This window comes from Podarcis liolepis (assembly GCF_965112155.1).
Source record: "Podarcis liolepis genome assembly, chromosome: 16".
NCBI classification, from domain to species: Eukaryota; Metazoa; Chordata; class Lepidosauria; order Squamata; family Lacertidae; genus Podarcis; species Podarcis liolepis.
Genome location: NC_139567.1, coordinates 33,820,602 through 33,844,750, shown reverse-complemented (window position 1 = coordinate 33,844,750; position 24,149 = coordinate 33,820,602). Strand labels below are relative to the sequence as shown.

Sequence of the window (24,149 nt, the reverse complement as noted above, 5' to 3'; positions counted from 1 at the left end):
CACCCGAAGACACCAAAACCTGCATTCCTGTACCCGTGAAAATCTACGAAAGCATATATATATATATATATATATATATATATATATATATATATTGCAGTACCTTGGGTTACAAACACCTTGGGTTACAGACTCCGCTAACCCAGAAGTAGTACCTCGGGTTAAGAAGTTTACCTCAGGATGAGAACAGAAATCGTGTACCGGCAGTGCAGTGGCAGCGGGAGGCCGCATTAGCTAAAGTGGTACCTCAGGTTAAGAACAGACCTCCAGAACGAATTAAGTTCGTAACCAGAGACCTTTGACTCCCAAGGCATTTGGGAGACATGGTACGACTGTGTGTGTGTGTGTGTGTGTGTGTATATATATATATGGATCCCAGGGTGGCAGTTGCTCCCCTCAAGCTAGCAACCTAAAGAGGTATGGCAGGAAAGGAAAACTGACTGGGAGGGAGGAAGAAATAGGCAAGTTCAGATGCACGTTCTGAGTTGCAAGTTTCTCTAATGTCCATTTGGGATGTAAATGTTCCAGGAGGGGAAGCTAGTCTCTCAGATGTATTTATCTTCCACACAAGCAGCACAACAGACCTGTCCGGAGTGGCAGCTTCCCTGCCCTGCAGGCCCTCTCAAGAAGACAGCTAAACCAGTAATGATGCTTTAGGCCAGTAATTCCATGGCCCCACTAGAACCCGGCTGCAGATGCCATTTAGCCACAGGGTGCAAACCCAGGAATGAAAGCGTAGCAGCAAACACAGAAAAACAAACAGATGAACACTGTCTGACCAGTAAGCAGATTTATTCATCTCCATCATTTCTGCAAATGCTGTTCAAATAAATGCGTATGGGGAGGGGGAGGGGCTCTGTGTTTGATTTAAAAGCCACTGACAAGTTTGATCCCTCTGCTAGTAGGATGGGCTCATTGAATGCAAGGTATTTGCTGACTGCAATGGGGTGGGAGAATCCTGTGTACGGAAGTCACGGCCTTCAAGTGAGGTGGTTTCATTTCAAGGGCAGAGAGACTGAGGGAGACACTTTCTCAAATGATTTGCAAGCTGCTAGACCCCGTTGTCTGAAGACAAACAGGTCTACCAAATTGCTGAAGCTAAGCAGTTCTTGGCCTGGACTGGGGAACCATCTGGGCACATGAGAGGCAGTGTGGTGCAGTGGTTAAGTGTGTCTGACTAGGACAGGGGTCAGCAAACTTTTTCAGCAGGGGGCTGGTCCACTGTCCCTCAGACCTTGTGGGGGCCCGGACTATATTTTTTTTTGGGGGGGTGAACGAATTCCTATGCCCCACAAATAACCCAGAGATGCATTTTAAATAAAAGGACACATTCTACTCATGTAAAAACACGCTGATTCCTGGACTGTCCGCAGGCCGGATTTAGAAGGTGATTGAGCCGGATCCGGCCCCCGGGCCTTAGTTTGCCTACCCATGGACTAGGAATTAGGAGATCAGGGTTCAAATCCCCACTCAGTCATGAGGCTCACCGGGTGACCCTGGGTCAGTCACCACCACTCAGCCTAACCTACCTCACAGGGTTGTTGTAGGGCATTAAATGAGGAGAGGGAGAGGCCCTGCATGGGATACAAATGCAATAAATATAAAATTTATTACGTTTCCGAGCACAATTCAAAGTGTTGGTGCTGACCTTTAAAGCCCTAAACGGCCTCGGTCCAGTATACCTGAAGGAGCGTCTCCACCTCCATCGTTCTACCCGGACGCCTTCTGGCGGTTCCCTCGCTGTGAGAAGCCAAGTTACAGGGAACCAGGCAGAGGGCCTTCTCGGTAGTGGCGCCCGCCCTGTGGAACGCCCTCCCACCAGATGTCAAAGAGAACAACAACTACCAGGTTTTTAGAAGACATCTGAAGGCAGCCCTGTTTCGGGAAGCTTTTAATGTTTGATGTATTATAGTATTTTAATATTCTTTTGGAAGCCACCCAGAGTGGCTGGGGAAGCCCAGCCAGATGGGCGGTGTATAAATAATAAATTATTATTATTATTAATTATTATTATTATTATTATTATTATTATTATTATTATTATGATGTAGAAGTCTGTCACCTGAGGGTTCCGTGATGAAAGGGAGGAAATAAGTGAAGATAAACATCTGAAAACAAGCCTTAAGACCTGCTGGTTACTAGCTACGACATGTTGGCTCAGGGCTCAGAAGAAACTATTTGACAGCTCGAAGACAGACGGGGGAGGAGTAAAAAACCTGAGTTTTGCAGCTGGCTAGAAGAAGTGGATCAGGATAGCGAGGGCGGATCAAAACACTGCACATTTAAATCAGGATGAATTCAGGCCCAATTGCTCACTGCCGTGTAACTGCCCCAGAAACAAATCAGAACGAATGCCCAGTGAAGAGCAGACTTGGTGTGAGGCTCCCGACTCAAAAGACAACAGCAACTCTCACTTGAAAGTAAGGAGAATGTCTTTATTCAGGTGAATAGCACTACAGGCTCAGGACCCAGTGGTCAGGGATGATGGGAATTGTAGTCCCAAAACATCTGGAGGGCCAAGGTTGCCTATGCCTGTTCTAAACACAGCCTAGCCAAGTTTTTCCCCTTCTAGAACTTAATTACATTCTGCAAAGCAGGGTGAAGCCTTCCCAAGATGTCAACACACAGAGAGAGAAAGAAAAAAGCCCACAGCTGAACGAGAGGCAGCACAGAAGAAAGGAATTCCAAGTGTGCCTCTTGAGCAGCAATGGGAAAATAATCCCTTTTGGAAGCCAAAGGGAGAAGGGAAACCTTGAATTACCGTGTCTCGTAATTGCAAGGCTGTCGCTGCTCCAAGACCGCCCACATTTCCCTCCCAGACATGAGCCACTTAGAAGTACACAAGCTGGGTGGGATGTACTGCAAGGACAGCATGCTGGGTATAGTAGATGCCCTGGTTCAGAGGCAGAGCATCTTTGCACACAAAAAGCTCCCAGGTACATCTTCAATGGGATCTCCAAGCAGGAAATGTCCCCTGCCTGAAATCCTGGACAGCCCCTGCCAGTCGGGGATAGTAGATCACAGACAGACCAATGACCCAGCTTCCCACAGTTGCACAAAGTCAACTGGGGCAAAGGGAGTCTAAACTCCTAACATAATAATAATAATAATAATAATAATAATAATAATAATAATAATAATAATAATAATAATTTGCTATTTATACCCTGCCCATCTGGGCGGCTTCCAACAAAACACTAAAATACAGTAACCTATTAAACATTAAAAGCATCCCTAAACAGGGCTGCCTTCAGATGTCTTCTAAAAGTTTGGTAGTTATTTTTCTCTTTGACATCTGGTGGGAGGCCGTTCCACAGGGCGGGTGCCACTACCGAGAAGGCCCTCTGCCTGGTTTTGCCATTGAGGCTCAATCCTCAAGAACCAAGTGTCAGTGTTCCTCTGAGCACGTACAGAGCAGCCTCATCTCACAGAGATGCTTCAACAACTGTTATGGTCTACGATTTAGGGCTCGCTCAGTTTCTGGCCCCAGCCCCTGGTAATTCAACCCCGTTTTTGCCTTTTGGAGATGCCTTGTCAACAATGTGTTGGTCAGAATTGCTGGAAGATTTAACGCTGCGGCTGGACTGTTGGTGGAGACGATTGCCAGCATGTAATTCTGGTGCACAGGGTGCCCAGATACTACAGGGCCTGGTTCAAGGTTCTGGCATTAACTGACAAGGCCCTGAGCAACTTGGATCCAGTATGCCTTGGCCTTGCCTGATCTTTGTACACCTGCCCCATCACTGAGGTCTTCAGGGGAGTAACTGTTAGTGGTTCCCCCACGGCTTGGATGCATGGCTCATTAGTTGGCTAGAGAGTGTGGTGTTCATAACACCAAGTTTGCAGGTTCGATCCCAACATGCGACACAGTTGGAGGGAGTGATAGGAAAATCAGCACCCTTGGCACCCCAAACCTACGAAAGTGACTAACGTTGGCACAGGGAGGGGTTTGGCTGCCTGAGATGCAATACTTTCCGACGTCTCACAGACAATAGCCCTTCAGATGAACTATAATTATACTCATTCTAAGGTCACCAAGAGTCTAATTTAGGAGTTCCTTTCTCCCTCTTGTGGTTGCCATTTTCGCTACAAACTCAACATTGGGGATTTCCTGAAGTTAAAGTGTTGCAAAGGAAAAGAGCTGTGTGTGGATACACATGACGTCGCTACAGCAAAGTATTGCCAAGAGAAGTCCACCCCAAATCTCTATAGACATGCAGGGGTCAGCAAACTTTTTCAGCAGGGGGCCAGTCCACTGTCCCTCAGACCTTGTGGGGGACTGGACTATATTTTGGAAAAAAATAATGAATGAATTCCTATGCCCCACAAATAACCTAGTGATGTATTTTAAATAAAAGAAGAAGAAGAGTTTGGATTTGATATCCCGCTTTATCACTACCCGAAGGAGTCTCAAAGCGGCTAACATTCTCCTTTCCCTTCCTTCCCCACAACAAACACTCTGTGAGGTGAGTGGGGCTGAGAGACTTCAAGGAAGTGTGACTGGCCCAAGGTCACCCAGCAGCTGCATGTGGAGGAGCGGAGAACCGAACCTGGTTCCCCAGATTACGAGACTACCGCTCTTAACCACTACACCACACTGGTGTAAAAACACAAGGCAGGCCCCACAAATAACCCAGAGATGCATTTTAAATAAAAGGACACATTCCACTCATGTAAAAACACACTGATTCCCGAACCGTCCGCGGGCTGGATTTAGAAGGCAATTGGGCCGGATCCGGCCCCTTGGCCTTAGTTTGCCTACCCATGCACCAGAGCCTGCAATTCAAGGGTCACCACAGTGGTGCCAAGGGGCACACATTTTCCAGCATTTTCCTAGGTGCCCTTCTACCCCCCTCTCACCCAAAATTAGGCTTGAAAATTAGAGTTGTGAGACCACCAAGTCTAACCTGAAGTCTCCAGGTTTGAATGGCCCCTTCCAGGGGGCAAGTGGGGGGCTGGAATCTCCCACCAGAGTGTCCCTGTTCAGGGTTTGAGCCCGCTGCATTTTGCTGCAAACATCTGGTGCAAGCCCAGAGAAAGAGACAAAGGCAGCCAGCTCTCTGCAAACTAAACCCCAGAAAAAAGTGTTGTCGTCCGGTCCCCCCCAGTGTGTAACCTTGGCTGTCATCTCCTTTTCCATCTAAATACTAATGGCTCTGAAACACTATGCAGCATCGAAAGCCACAAGCATTGCCTCTGCAGTAGAGAGTGAATGCACTCAGACCATCTGCAAGAGAAACCCCAAACCTGAACTCAGAGAGAGCCAAGAAGGCAATTATGAGCTCTCTCTCACACACACTTAATGGGGGGGGGGGAACTATGCAAAGAGGCTTCTGAACAGTAGCCACAAAGAAAGATAAGAATCGCCAAAAAGCAAAGTAGTTTCCTCCTCGTCCAGCCCCAGATTAAAATAATTATTTTATGGCCAAATCCTCCCTTTGGCTCCTCAACAGCATGAACGATCGACTTACATTTCTGTTGCATCTTCCTGCCTGTTTCACAAATATATGCATCTTTCTGCACACTTTCCCCTATGTGGAATGTTCCCTGTTAGATAGATAGCAAGTCTCTCTCTCTCTCTCTCTCTCTCTCTCTCTCTGTGTGTGTGTGTGTGTGTGTGTGTGCAAAATCAATAAAAAGGCTCTGGTTGCCTCACCTCAAAAAGGACATGGAAGAGTTGGAAAAACTTCAGAAAAGGCAACCCAAATGATTGCCAGTGCATTGCCAGAGGTTGGACTAGAGGGGTCCCCCTTCTAATTTTACAATTCTACTGGCTGTCTCTTTAATTTTGCATTATGCCACTCTCACCCCTAACATTCCCTCAAAAGCAGCTACTTTGTCCCCCAGGACTCTCTCAAATCTCAGAATGTGCACTCCGGCCAGAAAAGGTCGGCAACCACTGGTTGTAAGCTCTGTAGGAAAGGGATCTATGCTCTGCAAACATGTTCATGCACATTGGTTGGAGCTATATAAAATTAAAATTAAATATCTGATGGCGCACAGAGTTTTTGGTTTGTTTGTTTCTGAAGTCTGGGTTCTTTTTAAAAACTACTCTAGAGAAAAGGCCCTCTTTTGCCATATCCATCCCCAGCAGAAAGCCCGGAAGACAGACATGTGGCCTAAATAAAGCCTGGCGCAGGGGGGAGACAGTCGTAACATTTGAACTTCCCCTGCAGTTTTCAAATTGTGTCTCCAGAAACATTCTTTCCCTCGCCTGTTTCCAATTTACTGCAATCCCTTTCCCTTCCAGCCTCCCTGCTCTCAACTCCAGAGCAAAAGAGGACTCTTGTTCTCTCGGGGCTGGTTCAGATTGAGATCCATTCTTGCATTTTTAATCTTGTATTACCTATTTGTTCATTTATTACATTTGCATCCCGTTCTTCCTCCCAAAGTCGCCCAAGGCACCAAACAGCAGAATAGTAAAACGGTAGGGTTTGCCAGTTCGGAAGCACCCCAGACCCTCAGATTTCAAAGCCCAAACCTGAGACCTGGGGGGTGTAGGGAGGGCAGTCCTTGGTGATGTCATATACCTGCCACCATGTTGAATCGCAAAACCGGGATGTTCATCTTCCCAGCTGTGCTACCATGTGAGTCATGTGACCCGCAGGAGATCTCAGGCCCCCGAAAAAGCACTTTTTCAGGGCGAGCTCTCGGTATGAAATCATTGCGCCCAAAATGGCCGCCGTGCTCTCGCGCAAAAAATGGGATGTCTCGGTTTTTCCGGGACACTTGCGGGGTATGGTGTCACAGGGGGGAGCCTAGAGAAGGAAGTTGATTGGAAGAGGGGCAGAGATGAGGGCAGGCACAAACGCCTAAACATGTCTGTGCTATGATTTGCAGCCAGCTCCTGTCAGACTGAAGCTTTTACGTTGCATGCACAATCTTCTCTCTCTCTACATATAAATATATATAATTTAAGGCCCTCTCACCCATCTGAAGATGCAAACCCCACCCACCTGCCAGAGACCAGGCAAACCCAGAGGCTTCGTGTTAAAACTACGCTCTAAAGCAGTAGAATTTAAACGAGAGAGAAAAACCCTATTTAAAACATTTAGAAAACATCTCAAAACATTCAGAGCAGTGGCTCCCAAACTTCTCTCTCCCCCACAGACCACTTTAAAATTCCTGATTTTCCTGGCGGACGACATAATGATTTTTCTGCCTGTTGCGGCAACTGAAATGCACTGTGTTAGATGCTATATGATTTTTAATTCTGTTTCCATTGCTGCTTTTATTTCTTATACGGTACTTTACTGTATTTCAATAGAAATTAAAATGGCAATACGTTATAAGAAATAAAAGAAGAAAAATGCAGTTTAAAATCATATTTAATGAAGACCTCCTGAACGTAAACTCATTCCACAGGCCACAAAGGGAACCCCCAATTCAGAACGTCTCAAAACATTTAAAAACAATTGCATAGCCACACAGTTATTAATTTCCTGAATAAAAAATTCCTTCCAGTAGCACCTTAAAGACCAACTAAGTTAGTTCTTGGTATGAGCTTTCATGTGCATGCACACTTCTTCAGATACACTGAAACAGAAGTTGCCAGACCCTTCTATATAGTGATTTAGATATAGATACTATATATAGAATATGTGGTCTGATTCAGGGTCTGGCAACTTCTGTTTCAGTGTATCTGAAGAAGTGTGCATGCACACGAAAGCTCATACCAAGAACTAACTTAGTTGGTCTTTAAGGTGCTACTGGAAGGAATTTTTTATTTTGACTATGGCAGACCAACACGGCTACCTATCTGTAATTAATTTCCTGGTAGCTATGGATTGCTATTGGGTTCAGCAACTTCCATTTACAGCAAAGTTTATAAGCTAGGCAATGACATCCCTTTGCCACCAGCATCTGGTATTCACAGATACACTGCTTCCAGATATGGAGGTTCTACTTGCCAATGACAGCTGATAGGAGGGGCTGTGGATAAGTCAGCCTCCCCCAACCTGGTGCCCTCCAGAGATTCTGGACCATCAATCCCCGCCAGAACAGCAAGGGGGTGCCTGGATGTGCATCGTGGTCCAGAATAACTCAAAGGCACCTGGCTAAGATACATGAAGCTGATGGAAGTTGTGTTTTTTTAAAAACCAACCAACCAATACTTATGAAGTAGCATGCTCCACATCTTCTGTTCCCTTGGCAGACAAATATAGGATTATTCTTATTTTTTTATTTTACAGTGGTACCTCGGGTTACAGACGCTTCAGGTTACAGACTTTGCTAACCCAGAAATAGTACCTTGGGTTAAGAACTTTGCTTCAGGATGAGAACAGAAATTGTGCGGTAGCAGCAGGAGGCCCCATTAGCTAAAGTGGTGCTTCAGGTTAAGAACAGTTTCAGGTTAAGAACGGACCTCCAGAACGAATTAAGTTCTTAACCCGAGGTACCACTGTATTTTTATTAGATTTTTATACTGCCCTTCATAAAAAACATCTCAGGGTGGTTCACAAGATAAAACACAAAGTAAACGCACAAATAAGTAAAGGTAAAGGGACCCCTGACCATTAGGTCCAGTCATGGCTGACTCTGGGGTTGCAGCGCTCATCTTGCTTTATTGGCCAAGGGAGCCAGCATACAGCTTCCGGGTCATGTGGCCAGCATGACTAAGCTGCTTCTGGCGAACCAGAGTAGCACACGGAAACGGCGTTTACCTTCCCGCCAGAGCGGTACCTATTTATCTACTTGAACTTTGATGTGCTTTTGAACTGCTAGGTTGGCAGGAGCAGGCACCGAGCAATGGGAGCTCACCCCGTCGCGGGGATTCGAACCGCCGACCTTCTGATCAGCAAGTTCTAGGATCTTGGTTTAACCCACAGCACAAATAAATAGTTTAAAAAGAAGTGACCAAACAACAACCCTTCTTCCTACAAACACATTTAAAAGGCTGTAGAATATTAATCATCCCAAGGCCTGGTTGAAGAGGAACATTTTTGCATGGCGCCTAAAGGTGTATAAGGAAGGCACCAGGCGAACCTCCCTGGGGAGAGCATTCCACAGACAGGGAGCCACTGCAGAAAAGGCTCTTGCCGTCTTCTGGACTTCTTATAGAAGCGGCGTCAAAGAAGAGGCTCAGATTGTAGGGTCTGGGTCGGTTTATATGGGGAGAGACATTCCTTGGGGTTATTGTGGTCCTATGCCGTAAATAAGGTCCTGGCCTTTTAAGTATGCTACTGGACAGAGACGAAACATCCAGCAGCCACATTCGAGAGAAATCTTCTGCACTATGTATATGGCATGAAGCCCAGTGGCACTTCACCGTCGAATGAGCTGTCGTTTTCCTTCCTCTGCAGAACGCAGAGCAATGGTGCAGCAACAGCAACTCCTCCTAGCGCATCCTATCCAGCCTCCCCAATGAGCATCTCCCACAATCTCCCACAATCAGCCGGCTGTGACTCTTTGGATGGAGCAAGAGAGGGACGCAGGCATTCCACGCAACCAAGGCAATTCTGGAGGCAATTCTGGCGAGACGGATAAAAACTTTTCTCTGTCCATTTTCTCCACACCCCGCATAATTTCCGCTTTTCTCCCAAATGCTACAGCCAGGGCCCGATTTAGGTTTGATGAGGCCCTAAGCTACTGAAGGTAATGGGGCCCTTTATATGTCCAGCTGTCCTTTGCCAACAACAAATTGTCGCTGCTAATGTTTTGAATATATGCTATATGGTAATTTATGGACCTAATAGGTATCTAAAGCCATTTGCACATGTCGCCATGGAACCAGTCCATGCAGAATGGAGGCACCCTATATATAGAAATGAGCAAACCAGTGATATTTTAGAGAGCAGGCCAGCAGGCAGGGCCCATTCCTTACATCATAGGAGCCTACACAACACAAAAACCTGTTGCTGCATGTAGGTTTTATTTTATTTGTTTGTTATCTTATATTTTGGAAATGTACTTCCAGTTGTTTTTTTCCTTTAGGGCCCAAGAGAGTGGGGCCTTAAGCTATAGCTTGTTTAGCTTATACATAAATCAGGCACTGGCTACAACCTTTCAACGTAGGTTTGTTGCTCCATCCCCCTGACTACTCTGGTTGCCTTTTCTGATTCTTTCCCACCTCCTCGATATCCATCTTTAGCTGAGGCAACCAGAGCTGTACACTTGGGCTTGTGTGACAATTGCCACTTTGGGTTCGTAAAGGCCGGCACCCTCCCCCTGAAGACGGGAGTTCGTAAGGATTAAGTTTTGCCTCACTGGCCCTCATCCAGCCAGCTCCTGATTCCAAGCAACGACTGAGGAATTCCAGCACCGCCCTGGGATTTGAGGAGGAGGAAGAAGAGAACAGCAAGCGGGTTGTCACCAGCATACTAATGACATGGAACACCAAATCGACTGACTAGACACTCCCCTGACAGTGGTTTCTAAATGTCCACATAAAAGCATAGTGCACTGGTTCCTGAGCTGGGCGATATCTGGTTTTCAACAGCGTAATATATCACCAGCTAAACATCACGATATATCACGATGTCTGAAATAAGGATGGAGCTATATAGAGGCACTGGATGGCTTCACAGTTTTCCCCACATTGTGATTTTTTCATAACACACACACACACACACACACACACACACACACACACACACACACCATGATTCATGATATATTGCCAGGTCAAAAATCATGAAACCAGTATCACGATACAGACTTCAAACCGGTTTTGGACAATATATCGATATACAGTGGTCCCTCGGTTTTTTAACATCTCCGTTGACTAACGTTTCGGTAAACCCAGAAGTAAATGGTTCCGTTTTCGAACATGCCTCGGAAGTCGGACGGCTTCTGCTGAGTGGTACCTCTGGATACAAACGGGATTCATTCCGGAGCCCCGTTCGTATCTAGAAGCAAACGTAACTAGCGACGGCACATCTGCGCACGCACGCATCGCTTTTCACCGCTTCTGCACATGCCGTCATTCTGAGCATCTGCACATGCGCAAGCAGCGAAACCCGGAAGTAACGCACTCCGTTACTTCTGGGTTGCCGCGGAGCGCAACTCGAACGCGCTCAACCCAAAGCACATTCAACCGAGGTATGACTGTATGTTATTTTTCTCCATTTTCTTTATTAAGTTTTCAGACCGTCCTTTGCACCTCGGGTTTCGGAACTCGAACGGTCTTCCGGAACGGATTATGTTTGAAAACCGAGGTACCACTGTTATCACCCAGCCCTAAGCGCTTCACAAACCATGGGCCTCTTGAATATCGCTGCAAGTCTCAGTGGCTCCCCCCTTGCCATGCAAGAAACCAAAGGGCCTAACTTTTAAATGGTTAAAGCCTCAGTTTGGAATGTTCTAAAGGCTAGAAATGAATGAACCAATCTGATCCAATCACAAACCAATGTGCATAGGACAGTCATATTGCAGGATCAGTAGCAGGTACCCTCAGATCCTGGCGACACAGGAAAGTTGCACCTGCAGAACTTCCATGATGGAAGGTTTTCCACCTTGCATGCTGCCAGGTTCTTTATTCTCCCAAACAGTCCCTGGTGGTGCTTAACAGCAAAGTCCCATTTTAGAAATGATAAGTTATCTGTTCTCTGATGAACGCACTCGTTTGACCGAAAGAGATGTTTCCACTATGCCTTGGCAGCCTCAGTAAAAAAGAATTGTTTCAGATTTCACCACTGGTTGCCACAGTGATGATTTTAAATTCGAAAAACTCATTGCTATACCTGGCTATTACTGAAAAGGATCACCTCAGCTCACACATACCCACTCAATCACTTCAATTTGTGGGACGGGCAGGTTTATGAGTGAAATATAATGTTCATTCCACACTTGGAAAGAATTCATCTTTCTTTGTGGAACTGTTGGAACTCCCTGCCCATTGTAGGCAAATTCACTGCATTGTTTTTGGCCCCTACTAAAAAACCAAATTCTCCAGGCAAGCCTACCCAGACATGTTATTTTAACGCAAATGTTTATTTTAAAACCACTGATTATATTTATATCTGGATAAATTTTACGCCAACGTGTTTTCAACAGGTGCTTTTATCAGTACACTATTACATTTTGTTAAAACCGTTTAGAGGTTTTTGCTGAGCAAGCAGTTACATTTAAAAAAATCTGTCGTTCTTCATTTCGGTTTTAAATCTAAGATTTCTTATTATTATCGTGAAATACAAAGTTTGGGAGCTTATATTTCTGAAATCTCTTCTCCACCCCACCCCCGCTTGTTGGAAAGTTGCAATGGCCACTAAACAATCGTTCCTTTCGGCCAACAATAGTAAACGGCCAATTTATTTACTGTTATTAAATAAATAATAATATTTTAAAAAATGTATTAATATGACGTTTTCCCATCATCTGTTTGGGAGTCACTCAATTTGTCACAATTTCGGAATTCTGAGGCAATATTTCAACCTCTCCGAAAAGCTGGGCGGAAAGAAAAGACTCACCAGGACGCGGTCTCCAAGCCGGAAGTCTTTGTCCCCTTTCTTCACCGAACCGCTGTCCGAGAGGTTCGACCCGGACTCGTTCCCCGTTTTCATTGTGCTGTTGAGGACGCTTTCCCTGAGAGGGATGATGCGCGTGGAGAGAGGTGGGGTGGACGTTCCCGAGTGCAGGGACAAGTTCTGAGCCGTCAGCGACTCCACGGAATGTGCGTCGCTTCCGGAACCTTCCGCGGTGGGCTGGCGGGTCAGCTTGGAAGGCCTCGTGAAGATCCCCTGCAGGGGCTGGCACTCAAAGTAGCGGACCCCACCCACCGAGCCATCGTTCTTCCCCACTGGGTCATCCAGCACGACACCCGCCCATTGTCCGGGCGCAAATTGAGTCTCCCCCAGGTATTGTACCACACCTGGCTTCACGCCGTTCACCCAGACACGTTCTCCCACCACGAAGTCCCCCAGGAAGTCATCGCCCACCTCGGTGACTTTGGACCCTGCGGGCTTCTCGGGGGCAGCTGTGGAAGAAGAAGAAGAAGCGGAGGTCTGCTTATGCAGAGGCGACCCTGTAAAATAAAATAAAGGGACATGAAAACAAAGCCTTCAAGCAAGGAAGGCCCTATTAATGCCTGTCCTGGAGAAGAGACAATCAAGAGGGGGCATTTGTTTAATTGTTTCACACCATCGCGGAAGAAGCGGAGGTCCCAATAATAATTTATGTACCGTGCCATATTAGAAGCAAAAAAACTTGCTTTGATGAATTGGAAGAGCTGCAAAAAGGAAGGCACTTTCTATCATATGTGGTGGTATGTAAAAGAAGAAAAATGATTTATAATGAATTGAAGAAAATGCTTTAAGATAACCTTTAGGGATTGTGAATATAGAAATTCTGAAGGACCTTTAAAATTTGCTATTGTATGCCACAACTGCAGCCAGAATGGGAAGGTGGGAAGAAGATGCTATGCCAAGAAAGGAAGAGTGGCAGATTAAATTGATGGATTCTGCTGAAATAACAAAACAGACGGGTGTAATAAGAAACCAAGAGAAAAAGAAATTTATTACAGAATGGGAAAAATTTGTAGAATATCTGAAAAGTTCTGGCATGCAAATAAGTTCATTCGTAGGATTAACTTAAATCAAGCAGTTAAAAATATTACAGTGGTACCTCGGGTTACATACGCTTCAGGTTACAGACTCCGCTAACCCAGAAATAGTACCTCGGGTTAAGAACTTTGCTTCAGGATGAGAACAGAAATTGTGCTCCGACGGCATGGTGGCAGCAGGAGGCCCCATTAGCTAAAGTGGTGCTTCGGGTTAAGAACAGATTCAGGTTAAGTACAAATAGATGATATCTGTAGACAACTGGATCGAGGCGGGTCAGGACTGCTGATCCTTTTAGATTTGTCAGCAGCCTTTGACATGGTCGATCATGATCTTCTGGACCATCGCCTCGCAGACGTGGGGATACAGGGCATAGCCCGTAACTGGTTGTGCTCTTTTATCTCTGGTCGGGGACAGAGGGTGGCACTAGGGAGGGAAATGTCGTCACGCCACTCCTTGGTGTGTGGAGTGCCGCAGGGCGCAATTCTCTCCCCGATGCTTTTTAACATCTTTATGCGCCCCCTTGCCCAGATTATCCAGAGCTTTGGGCTGGGCTGTCATCAATATGCTGATGACACTCAGCTCTATCTGCTGATGGATGGCCACACCGACTCGGCCCCTTACACACTGACCAGATGCTTGGAAGCTGTGGCTGGATGGTTTCGTGGGAGCCGATTGAAACTAAATCCTTCGAAGACAGAGGTCCTATGGCTAGGTCGGGATGGCATGGGGATGAGGGACCAACTCCCTTCTCTTGCGGGGGCCCAATTAGTGCCATTGACTTCCGTTAAGAGTTTGGGTGTAATCCTTGACGCCTCCCTTTCCATGGAGGTGCAAGTTACAGCAACAGCCAAGGCGACATTTTTCCACCTTCGCCGCATCAAGCAGTTGGTCCCTTACCTTTCCCGCCCCGACCTGGCCACAGTGATCCATGCGACGGTCACCTCCAGGCTTGACTACTGTAATTCGCTCTACGCGGGGCTGCCCTTGAAGCTGTCCCAGAAACTCCAGCGGGTACAGAATGCTGCAGTGAGGGTCCTCACGGGGTCTCTGCCATGGGAACATATTCATCCAGTGCTTTTCAAGCTGCACTGGCTCCCGGTGGAGTACAGGGTCAGATTTAAGGTGCTGCTTTTGACCTTTAAAGCCCTTCACGGCCTAGGACCCTCGTACCTACGGGACCGCCTCGCCTGGTATGCCCCACGGAGAGCCTCAAGGTCCATAAATAACAACACCCTAGTGGTCCCAGGCCCTAAGGAAGTTAGATTGGCTTCAACCAGAGCCAGGGCCTTTTCAGCGCTGGCCCCAACTTGGTGGAACGCTCTGTCTCATGAGACCAGGGCCCTGCAGGATCTGATTTCTTTCCGCAGGGCCTGTAAGACAGAGTTGTTCCACCTGGCCTTTGGCTTGGAGCCAATTTGATTCCCTCCCCCCCTTTTCTTTTTTCTTTTCCTTCTCCTGCAATGAGGCTACATTTTAATATTTTAATGTTCCATTATTTTAATGTTGTATTTTATTTTTGTTTTTAAGTTGTAATCATTCATCTTGTTTTTATTATTGCTTGTAAGCCGCTCTGAGCCCAGCCTTGGCTGGGGAGGGCGGGGTATAAATAAAAAATTATTATTATTATTATTATTATTATTATTATAAATTAAGTATTTAACCCGAGGTACCACTGTACTAAGATAAAATAAAAAAATGGAGTAAAGTGGAATGTGCAGTGTTAAAAATCTAAAGTAGAAAAGGAACCCTAAAAGGGGGGGATGGAATTCAAATATGCAATTGTATTCGAAAATGCGTTTGCAAGGTGTGTATTTGGAATCTTGTGAATAATGAGAAATATATTTTTCTCAAAGGGGGGGGAGGGGAGAGAAGGGATGGGAAGCAAACATGGGTACCAATTCTTCAATTCAAATGTCTGAAGAGTTGCGACACCAGACACCGGAGAAGATTTGTTCCCTGTTGTTGCTGCACCCAACAGGTGTAAACAGCAGGGAAGAAGATTAGGGGGAACAATTCCTATCAGTAAGAGCTGTTCAGCTGCCTCAGGAGGTGATGGGCTCTCCTTCGACCCGGCTATTTAAGCAGAGGCTGGGCAGCCATCTGTTGGGGATGCTGTTGCCGCATCCTGCACTGAGCAGCGGGTCAGACTACATGACCCCCGGAGGGCCCTTCCAACTCTCTGATCCAATTATTCTAGCTCATGCTCTGCCGCTCCCCATTTCCTACAGCTCTGTAAAGGAGTTTAAACGGGCCTGACAGATCCCCCCCTTCCAACTCCCAAGGCGGCCAACACGCCAGCAGCAGTGCCTGGGGATCAAAATGGGAAAGAAAGAAAGAAAGGTGCTTTGCTTCAGCTGGGGCCAGACATCCTTCACGAGGTTTCTGCACTTATGAGCATTAGGTTTTAAAGCACAGGTGACCTTCAAATTTACAGGTATGCAACTGGGAGGCCTGTGGCCAAAAGAATCTGGCCTGCAGGCAAAAGTGGCAGCGGAAAAATCCTTAACCATTTGGGGGAGGAGGTGTGACAAGAACAGGGCAGTTTAACTCCCCTCCCCACCCCACCAACATTTCCCATCGGCGTCCGAATCTCGCGTTTAATCCTGTTATGCCTGTGTGACGGGTCTGTGCCAAGACGGCCAGCTGTCAGGCGGTGCAGAATGGGACACGTAGCAGCCCAGTTTCCATGGTTATCTGGTAGAGATGGAGGGGGGGGGGACGAAGCCTGGATTCTAAACACCACAAATATCAGACTTTCTCCAAAACCCACGTTTGGGGAGGGGGCATGTGTGAAGAGCCCAAAGGGGTACTTGGCAAGGGGGTGGGCAAGGGCAAATAGTCTAAAGATCCCCTTCTTTCAATTTAAATAAAAAGTACACTTCTACCAAAAGTGGGTGTCACCCAATCTTTATCATCCACTGTTTTCATATGTTGACTTTTTAATGTTTAATGTTTTATTGTGTTTTTATAGCTGTTGGAAGCTGCCCAGAGTGGCTGGGGCAACCCAGTCAGATGAGCGGAGTACTAATAATAATGATGATGATGATGATGATGATGAAGAAGAAGAAGAAGAAAAAGCTGAGATACGGAGCAAAATGTGCAGGAAGTATTATCGCCGCCATGAATTCATTCACCCTCTTCTACACAATCAAGGCGTTGCAGAACAAAAGCAGCAAAATCTGTTAAACACATGCAAATAACCAATACATTTTAAAGACTACAAAACAGACACACTTGCAGAAGAACCATTCACCCATTCACTTTGCAAGAAACTTGTATATTGGCTGATTTGGAGTACTTGCTCCCCATCCACCCCGGAAAAATTCCCGCAGGTGCCCATGCAAAGCCTATGAACATCTCCCCAGTCAGGGACCATAATTTAGTTTTCATGCCGATAGCCCCCGGGTTCAAGCCAAGGTGCCTGCAGGTAAATTCGTCCACAGGGAACAGGAGAGGCCTCTCCTTCAGACCCCAGAGAATGCTTTAGATTAACTCAGACTCTTGGGTTCATCCAGTTTAGCGCTGTCCACACTGAATGGCAGGTCTCCAGGGATTTCGCCTCTCCCAGCCTTACCTGGAGAGATGCTGGGGACTGAAACTGTGGCCTTCCGCATGGGGTCAGCCTGGATAGCTCAGTTGGTTAAAGCGTGGTGCTGATAATGCCAAGGTTGCAGGTTCGATCCTCATATGGGGACAACTGCATATCCCTGCATTGTGGGGAGTACTAAGAGATTGGGCGGCCTCTGAAATCATCCTCTTCCAAAGTAGCAATTTAAATGGAGGAAATCTGACAAACAATTGTTTTTATCCCTTTCTGGTGGAACCCCCCACTTCTGTGTCTCCTCCTCGTCTTCCTTTCACCTTTCCCCAGAATTTAGACTGTAAGCTCCTGGGGGCAGAGACCTCTCCCCTTGTACTCTATAAAGCACTGTCCCGCTGCAGGGAAGCCTTACGAGTAGGATAATCAGAGGGTGCTTCAAAAGAAACAAGCAGCCAGTACAAAGATGGAGGTGGAGATGAAAGGAGGAGAATAACCATCAGCTGCTCACCCTGAGGAATAAAATATATGGCTTTGTGATGCCTTGAGAAGCGGCCCCGTCCATTAGCGCTCGTTTGTGGGACCAGCCTCCAGGCTTAGTGCCTCATTGTTTAGGCACAAAATTATCTTCAGGCTAAGTGCACAAAATTATCTTCGCTCCTGAAGGTCACGTGGGGTGAGCTGTCTTAGCGGCCACCCGCCCGGGCCTCACACTCTGCACTCAGGAGCTGGAGTTGGGCCTGTACAAAACCCAGCCATAAATGTGCGGGATGTTAGTATTTAAAGAGTTATCGGCTCTGTGGTGCCCAAAACAAAACTCACAAGCAAGTGAGATGGCTCAGTTGGTGAGGATTAGATTTTCAATCTCAACGTCATGGGTTCGAGTCCTACATTGCAGGGGGTTGGAGTAGATGACCCTCGGGGTCCCTTCCAACTGTACAATTCTGTGATTCTATTATGTGATCCAGCGAGCTCTTCTTGCATTGATATATAACAAGCATCCCTCTCAGGCCCAGACTTCTCATCTATCCGTCCCCTAAACTAAAAACCCCTCTCCAAATGTTGGTAACTTCATAGACTCTCTTTCCAAATGTTCCAATTTTTTTTAAAAGGGCGTCCCAACCTTAGGAATCCCCGCCACAATCTAAATGAGTAGCCCAACCCAATTTGCTGCCGAAAAGCTTCAGCGATGAAGGGGATTGCACCCCCCCCCCCAAAAAAAATAGCAATTAAAAGCAACTCATAAAAAACACACTTTTTCTAAAGATAAAAAGCTAGCTAATCAAACAAACTGATTCCGCTATCGTTGCTTCTAGAAGATACGCTGGTATCAGTTATTATTGCACAGTGAGCTTTTTCAAAAAAAACAAAACACAAAAAGATGGGGGAACAGATTTGCAAATACAGTTGAGTTTGCTGATGCTTCGAGGGCACACAACAGACAGGAGTGGATTCAGCAGCTGGCAAGCATCCATTTACGCCAAGCCTGGGCAGCCAATAAAAAGCTGCAATTTTTTTTTCAAAAATTTGACCAGAAACTGTAAAGAAGCACTGTACGTTAAAAGCAATAAAGAGCCAATTGTGCACGATTCATTTCACGCCCTGGGGATCAACAGTTTTCATTGTACGGAGTGTCCACTGCTATTTTAAAGGGGGCGGAGAGGGGTGGAGGGGCGAGAGAGAAAGAAGAGAGGTTTTAAAAAGAAAGCCTCTCCACTGCAAGAATTAAGGATTGAAACTAAATTCAGGGACAAGTTTGTGATTCAGTACGTTGGAAGTATGGTTGTGTGTGGTAGTTAGTTAGTTTGTTATTACAAAAAGGATCATTTTACAGGAAACAAATTGCCCAACAATCTTCCAAGATGGAGCCTAGATATTAACAGTGCTTCAAAGTATGTTAAGTTCCTGCTGGGGACAGATATATATGTCCATTTCGGTTCCATTTCTCCAGTCTTAAGTTCAGTTCCTCCACATTTCCACAGTCCGTTCACAAACTTCTTTATTCAAAGATCCTCATGAAAATTCATCAGCATTTTCAGAACAAGTTTCTCCACGTTTTTGTAAAGCGAATTTCCCTAATACAGTGGTGCCCCGCAAGACGAATGCCTCGCAAGACGGAAAACTCGCTAGACGAAAGAGTTTTCCGTTTTGGAGGTGCTTCGCAAAACGAATCTCCTATGGGCTTGCTTCGCAAGACGACAATGTCTTGCCAGTTCCTGCGGGGTTTTTTTCCTCCCCCCCCTTTTTTCTAAGCCGCTATGCCGCTTATCAGCTGATCCGATAAGCTGATAAGCTGCTAAAAGCCGCTAATAGCGCTAATCCGCTAATCCGTCAATGGGCTTGCTTCGCAAGACGAAAAAACCGCTAGACGAAGAGAATCACAGAACGGATTCTTTTCGTCTTGCGAGGCACCACTGTATATTGCATTTCTGCACATACTGTTATCACTATCCTAGCGTGTGCGGTTTTTTGTGTACCCAGTACTTGGCTGAAGAAGTGCACTTCAAAATTCAGAGATGTGCACATTCCTTGGGATGGCTGCATGATTGTTTCAAAAGGTGCAGATTAAAGGATAACTGAATCCAATTTCCTCCTCATCCCTCATTCCTGCTCACATTACTACATTAAAAAACAAACAAATTTTTGTGGCCTGTTCTTAAGGTTGAAAATCTTGGGTGTAAATCCCACTGGGTTTAACTATGACTGAGCTGTGGAAGAGAGGAAGAATTGCAGTTTAGTAACCTAAGCGCAGATTAAAATTGCATTGACTAACTGGAGAAATGGCTCCCCAAAATTCCTACTTAACAGCCGCTGGGTGACTGGCTATTTCCAGGCTAAACAGAGGTGGCTGGGCAGGTTACCACAATGGATCAAAAAGGCTGAGAAAAGGGTGATAGACCAAAGAGAGAGAGAAAGAGAGAGAGAGAGAGGAAAGGGTGATTATGCTTTATAAAGTTCCCCCACTCACTGACCCAACATCTCTTGTTAGAAATCCGCTGTGTCTTAAAAATAAACCAATTTATAGTATAAATATCAATGATGGTAACAATGTTCAGATGCCTCCTGTGAAATTTTGTACACTACTTTTGGAATTCTTAGTAACTTTTCAGCGCCAAGTGAGAATATCAAATGACCTTGAGGAGAACATCCTGATATTTATAGATGACACAATTACTTTAAAGGTTATGTTACAAAGGTTCTTTTTTTGGTACTGTATATGGGTATTATTTCTCCCCCTTTTTTTCTTTCCCCCCTCTTTTCACGTCACACACACACACACATACACACACAAAATGTTACAACTCTCCAATATCTGAAATTACAGTGGTACCTCAGAAGTTGAACGGAATCCATTCCGGAAGTCTGTTCAACTTCCAGAACATTTAGAAACCAAGGTGCGGCTTGTGATTGGCTGCAGTAAGCTCCTGCAACCAATCAGAAGCTATGGAAGTCGCATCAGACATTCGGGTTCCAAAGAACGTTTGTAAACCAGAACACTCACTTACGGGTTTGTGGTGTTCAGGAGCCAAAACGTTCGACTCGTAAGGCGTTTGGGATCCAAGTTACAATGGTATTATTATTTTTATTCATCCTAGGGCTTGTGAATGCAGCTTCCAAGTTTTGTTCCTTCTCTGTGTGCATGTTTAATTTCTATTTTTGCACTGTTTTCCCTTTATGCTTTTTTTTAAAAAAAACACACTCTGTTATTAAACAAATTGTGTTTTCAGTTAAAGAAGTATCAAAAAAGGAGAGGACACAACGAAGACACCTTATAAAGGTCCCTTCCTCATGGACCACCTAATGCAGTGATGGCCAAACTTGGCCCTACGGCTGTTTTGGGACTACAACTCCCATCATCCCTGGCTAACAGGACCAGTGGTCAGGGATGATGGGAACTGTAGTCTCAAAACAGTTGGAGGGCCAAGTTTGGCCATTGCTGATCTAATGCCTCTTAGGCATTTCCCTGTCTGTGGAAAACCAACATGGCCACCACAAATCCCCCGTTCAACTCTCTGCTGTGGCCAGACGCTGTTTCTTACCTTCTTTTGTGGTGGTGGAGGCAGTGGTGGAGGTGGTGGCGGCGGCTGCTGTCCCGCCAGGGCGTCCCACGGGGCTGGAGTGCTTCCCAGCCCTCCCGGGAATTTTAAGTCCACTTGGTTTCAGCATGCTGGCCCAGGTCCGTGGCTCAAGCCAAGGGATTCGGTCGAACTGCCGGCTGAGGACTTGGTGTCACGATGTCAGGCATCTAGGCAACGGGCCCCTTCATCTATCTTTGGAGACCTGGAGGGGAGCCAAAGAGAAAAATTCAGGGGAAGGAGAAAGAAAAGACCAGCTACAGGAAAAATTGTAAGTGGAATAAAAGTGTGCGTCCAATAGCTCCAGCTCCCACCTTCCCTGACCACTGGCCATGTTGTGGTTGGCACTGATGGGTATCAAAATCAACTAGAAGCAGTGCTTTTTTTCCTAAAAAAAATATGTTTGGGGTACTCTCATTTTGACTCAGTATCACCATTGACAGGAACACTGTGACAGGGAATGAGGCCGCCATCGGGAGTAGCAATGGAACGGACAATTCACCATACCAGAGAAGAAACTAAAAAAAAAAAAATTAGTTTCTTCTCCTGTTAGATTCACAAAATGTTTAAGGGTATGCGTACCCCTGCGTCCCCCCCAGAAAAAAAGCACTGACTAGAAGGCATCAGGTTGGAGAATACATGAAGCAAGCCAGCTTCTCAAACCATGGTTTGAAAGTGGCTTGTTCCAAACAACCCACAGTTCTCCACACTTGGTTGGGTGTCAAAACCACCCAACAAGCTGTGGTTATTCAAAAAAGGAAGCCAGAGCTTCCAAATGACTCCAAGCAGTTGCTCCAGAGGAGGAGCATGAGCGCAAGGCTTTACAGAGGCTCACTGCCATCACAATAAACAAAGATTTCCTACGACGTCCAACTGAGGTTTGTGCAAACGAGTGTCTACAGGTTTCATAGTCTGGCAGACTATGGTTTGCCTAAACCAGAAGTTAATTTAGCAGTGCATTGAAAGGAGCAAAGGAAGCAGAGGGCTTGTTCCCATAGCAATGAACAAGAGTTCGGCATTACATCCAAAACAACGTTGCGTTACAGATGCTGAACAACAATTGCTTTTGGCGATGGCACTGTGGTCTAAACCACAGAGCCTAGGGCTTGCCATCAGAAGGTTGGCAGTTCGAATCCCTGCGACGGGGTCGCTCAGTCCCTGCTCCTGCCAGCCTAGAAGTTCGAAAGCACGTCAAAGTGCAAGTAGATAAATAGATACCACTCTGGTGGGAAAGTAAACGGCGTTTCTGTGCACTGCTCTGGTTCGCCAGAAGCGGCTTAGTCATGCTGGCCACATGACACGGAAGCTGTACGCCGGCTCCCTCGGCCAATAAAGTGAGATGAGCGCTGCAACCCCAGAGTCGTCTGCGATTGGACTTAACGGTCAGGGGTCCTTTAACTTTACCTTTCAGTTGGCTAATTAGGAGATGATCAATGGGATTCTATAGTTAGGAGATTTGGGGAAAATCCATAGAAGGTAATGCCTTAAGAACAGTAGAGGATGGAGAAAATCTCTATAAAACTGGAACGAGGAGCGTGTTTTGGGGAGTTTCTAGCTAGAAACTGAGGCACAGCCTTGGAGTCTGTACTTATTTCTTCTACTTATTTGTCGTTCTCTCTTTTTGCCAATGCAACCCAAAGCAACTTGCAACAAGAAATAAAAACACACACGTTAAAACCATCATAGGCAAATCTAAAAAGCATCCACATTTTTAAAAGGCGGGATTAAAACATCCCTCCCCCCCCCCCCACTCAAGGAGGCCACAGATGATTAAAAAGTCTGGCGAAAAAGAAATGTTTGGGCCTGGCGCCTAAAGCTTTATAATGATGGTACCAGGTGAGCCACTACTGAAAAGGCCTGTTCTTGTGTTGTCGCTCTCTGAACTGATGACAATAGCAAGGTCCGGGGTTGGTTCACGTGGAAAGAGGCAGTCTTGAGCTGCATAAGATTGATGGGTCAAAACCAGCGCTTTGAATTAGGCCCAGAAGCTCACTGGCCACGAGGACACAAACGTGTACTCTTTAGGAAGCTGATGCAGAGCTTCTGAGACCCTACCACCCAATTTAGGAGTAGGACTGACTCCCATGCTGTTCCACTTCTACATAAGCACGCAAAGGAGATTTCCCAGAAAACACCATGCACCTCTGTGACTTTCTTGTCCAAAGGCAGTCAAATCCTGTGTCCTGCTATGCTCAGGACTTTTCAGAGCAAGATGCATTAAGGACAAACTGTGTTGGGATTCTCTCAAACTGGCCTGGCAAACACCTCCCCACCCCCCTACGTCAGCCGCTACTAAGTGAAACGCTGCCAAAAGCCTCCCCCACCAGCTCAGCTTACGCCAAAATCCCCGACTCATGCCTTAATTACTTCCTGTCTCTCAGCTACTGCCATTCCTGCTTTTATGGTCCTTTAAAAATATTGACTTTGTTAACCCCAGCTTCGCGCACAAGCACAAGGCAAAAGAAGAATAGGGATCCTGTGTGGTCCTCCAGCTCCCATCAGACCCAGTCAGCAAGGCCAATGGCCAGGGATGATGGGAGTTGTAGTCCAACAATATCTGGGAGGCCCACGAGTTCCCCATCTCTGGGCTGGAGCGTTGCAGAGACGTTTCCCGAAGAACCGTACAAAAGGCAAGACTTTAATTTGGTCAGGTCGAACTTCCCTCGCTTATGGCCAAAAGGGTTTTGCAAAGCACAACTTATAAGACACTTGATATCCAACAAGTCACATCTGCAAATGCTGGGTTTCTGCAGCTACATTTTACTCAGAGTAGACCCACTGAAATTAATGGGCCCAAGTTCCATGAAGCTATTGGCAGGGGTAGCTAATCCCATTGAACAGTGGTTCTCAAACTTCTTTCTAAGGGCCACACTTTCAGAATAAAAATTTGTTCATGCCACAACGAATTTTTTTACTGATCATACATACTTTGGAAAAAGAAAAAAACCCAACTCCTAGTGGTGATTTATATCACAGAACACAACTACTTTATAATATGATCATGGGACATCCAGTGCAGCTACATAAAAACATGCA

The 24,149-nt window shown here is 46.1% G+C and overlaps 1 protein-coding gene across 5 annotated transcripts in view; it reads right to left on the bottom strand.

Moving 5' to 3' along the window:
- Nucleotides 1–24,149, bottom strand: part of CLIP2 (CAP-Gly domain containing linker protein 2) — a 74,893-nt gene that overhangs the window by 30,190 nt on the left and 20,554 nt on the right. For all 5 annotated transcript variants that reach the window (XR_014520033.1, XM_083479548.1, XM_083479550.1 and 2 more), the window contains exons 2-3: nt 21,078–21,318; nt 12,408–12,961 (exon numbers count right to left, since the gene is read on the bottom strand). Coding sequence is in view for 4 of the 5 variants with exons in the window: in XM_083479548.1 (XP_083335674.1) it covers nt 12,408–12,961; nt 21,078–21,204 (681 nt within the window). In the remaining variant the exon portion in view is untranslated. The remainder of the gene's footprint in view (nt 1–12,407; nt 12,962–21,077; nt 21,319–24,149) is intronic.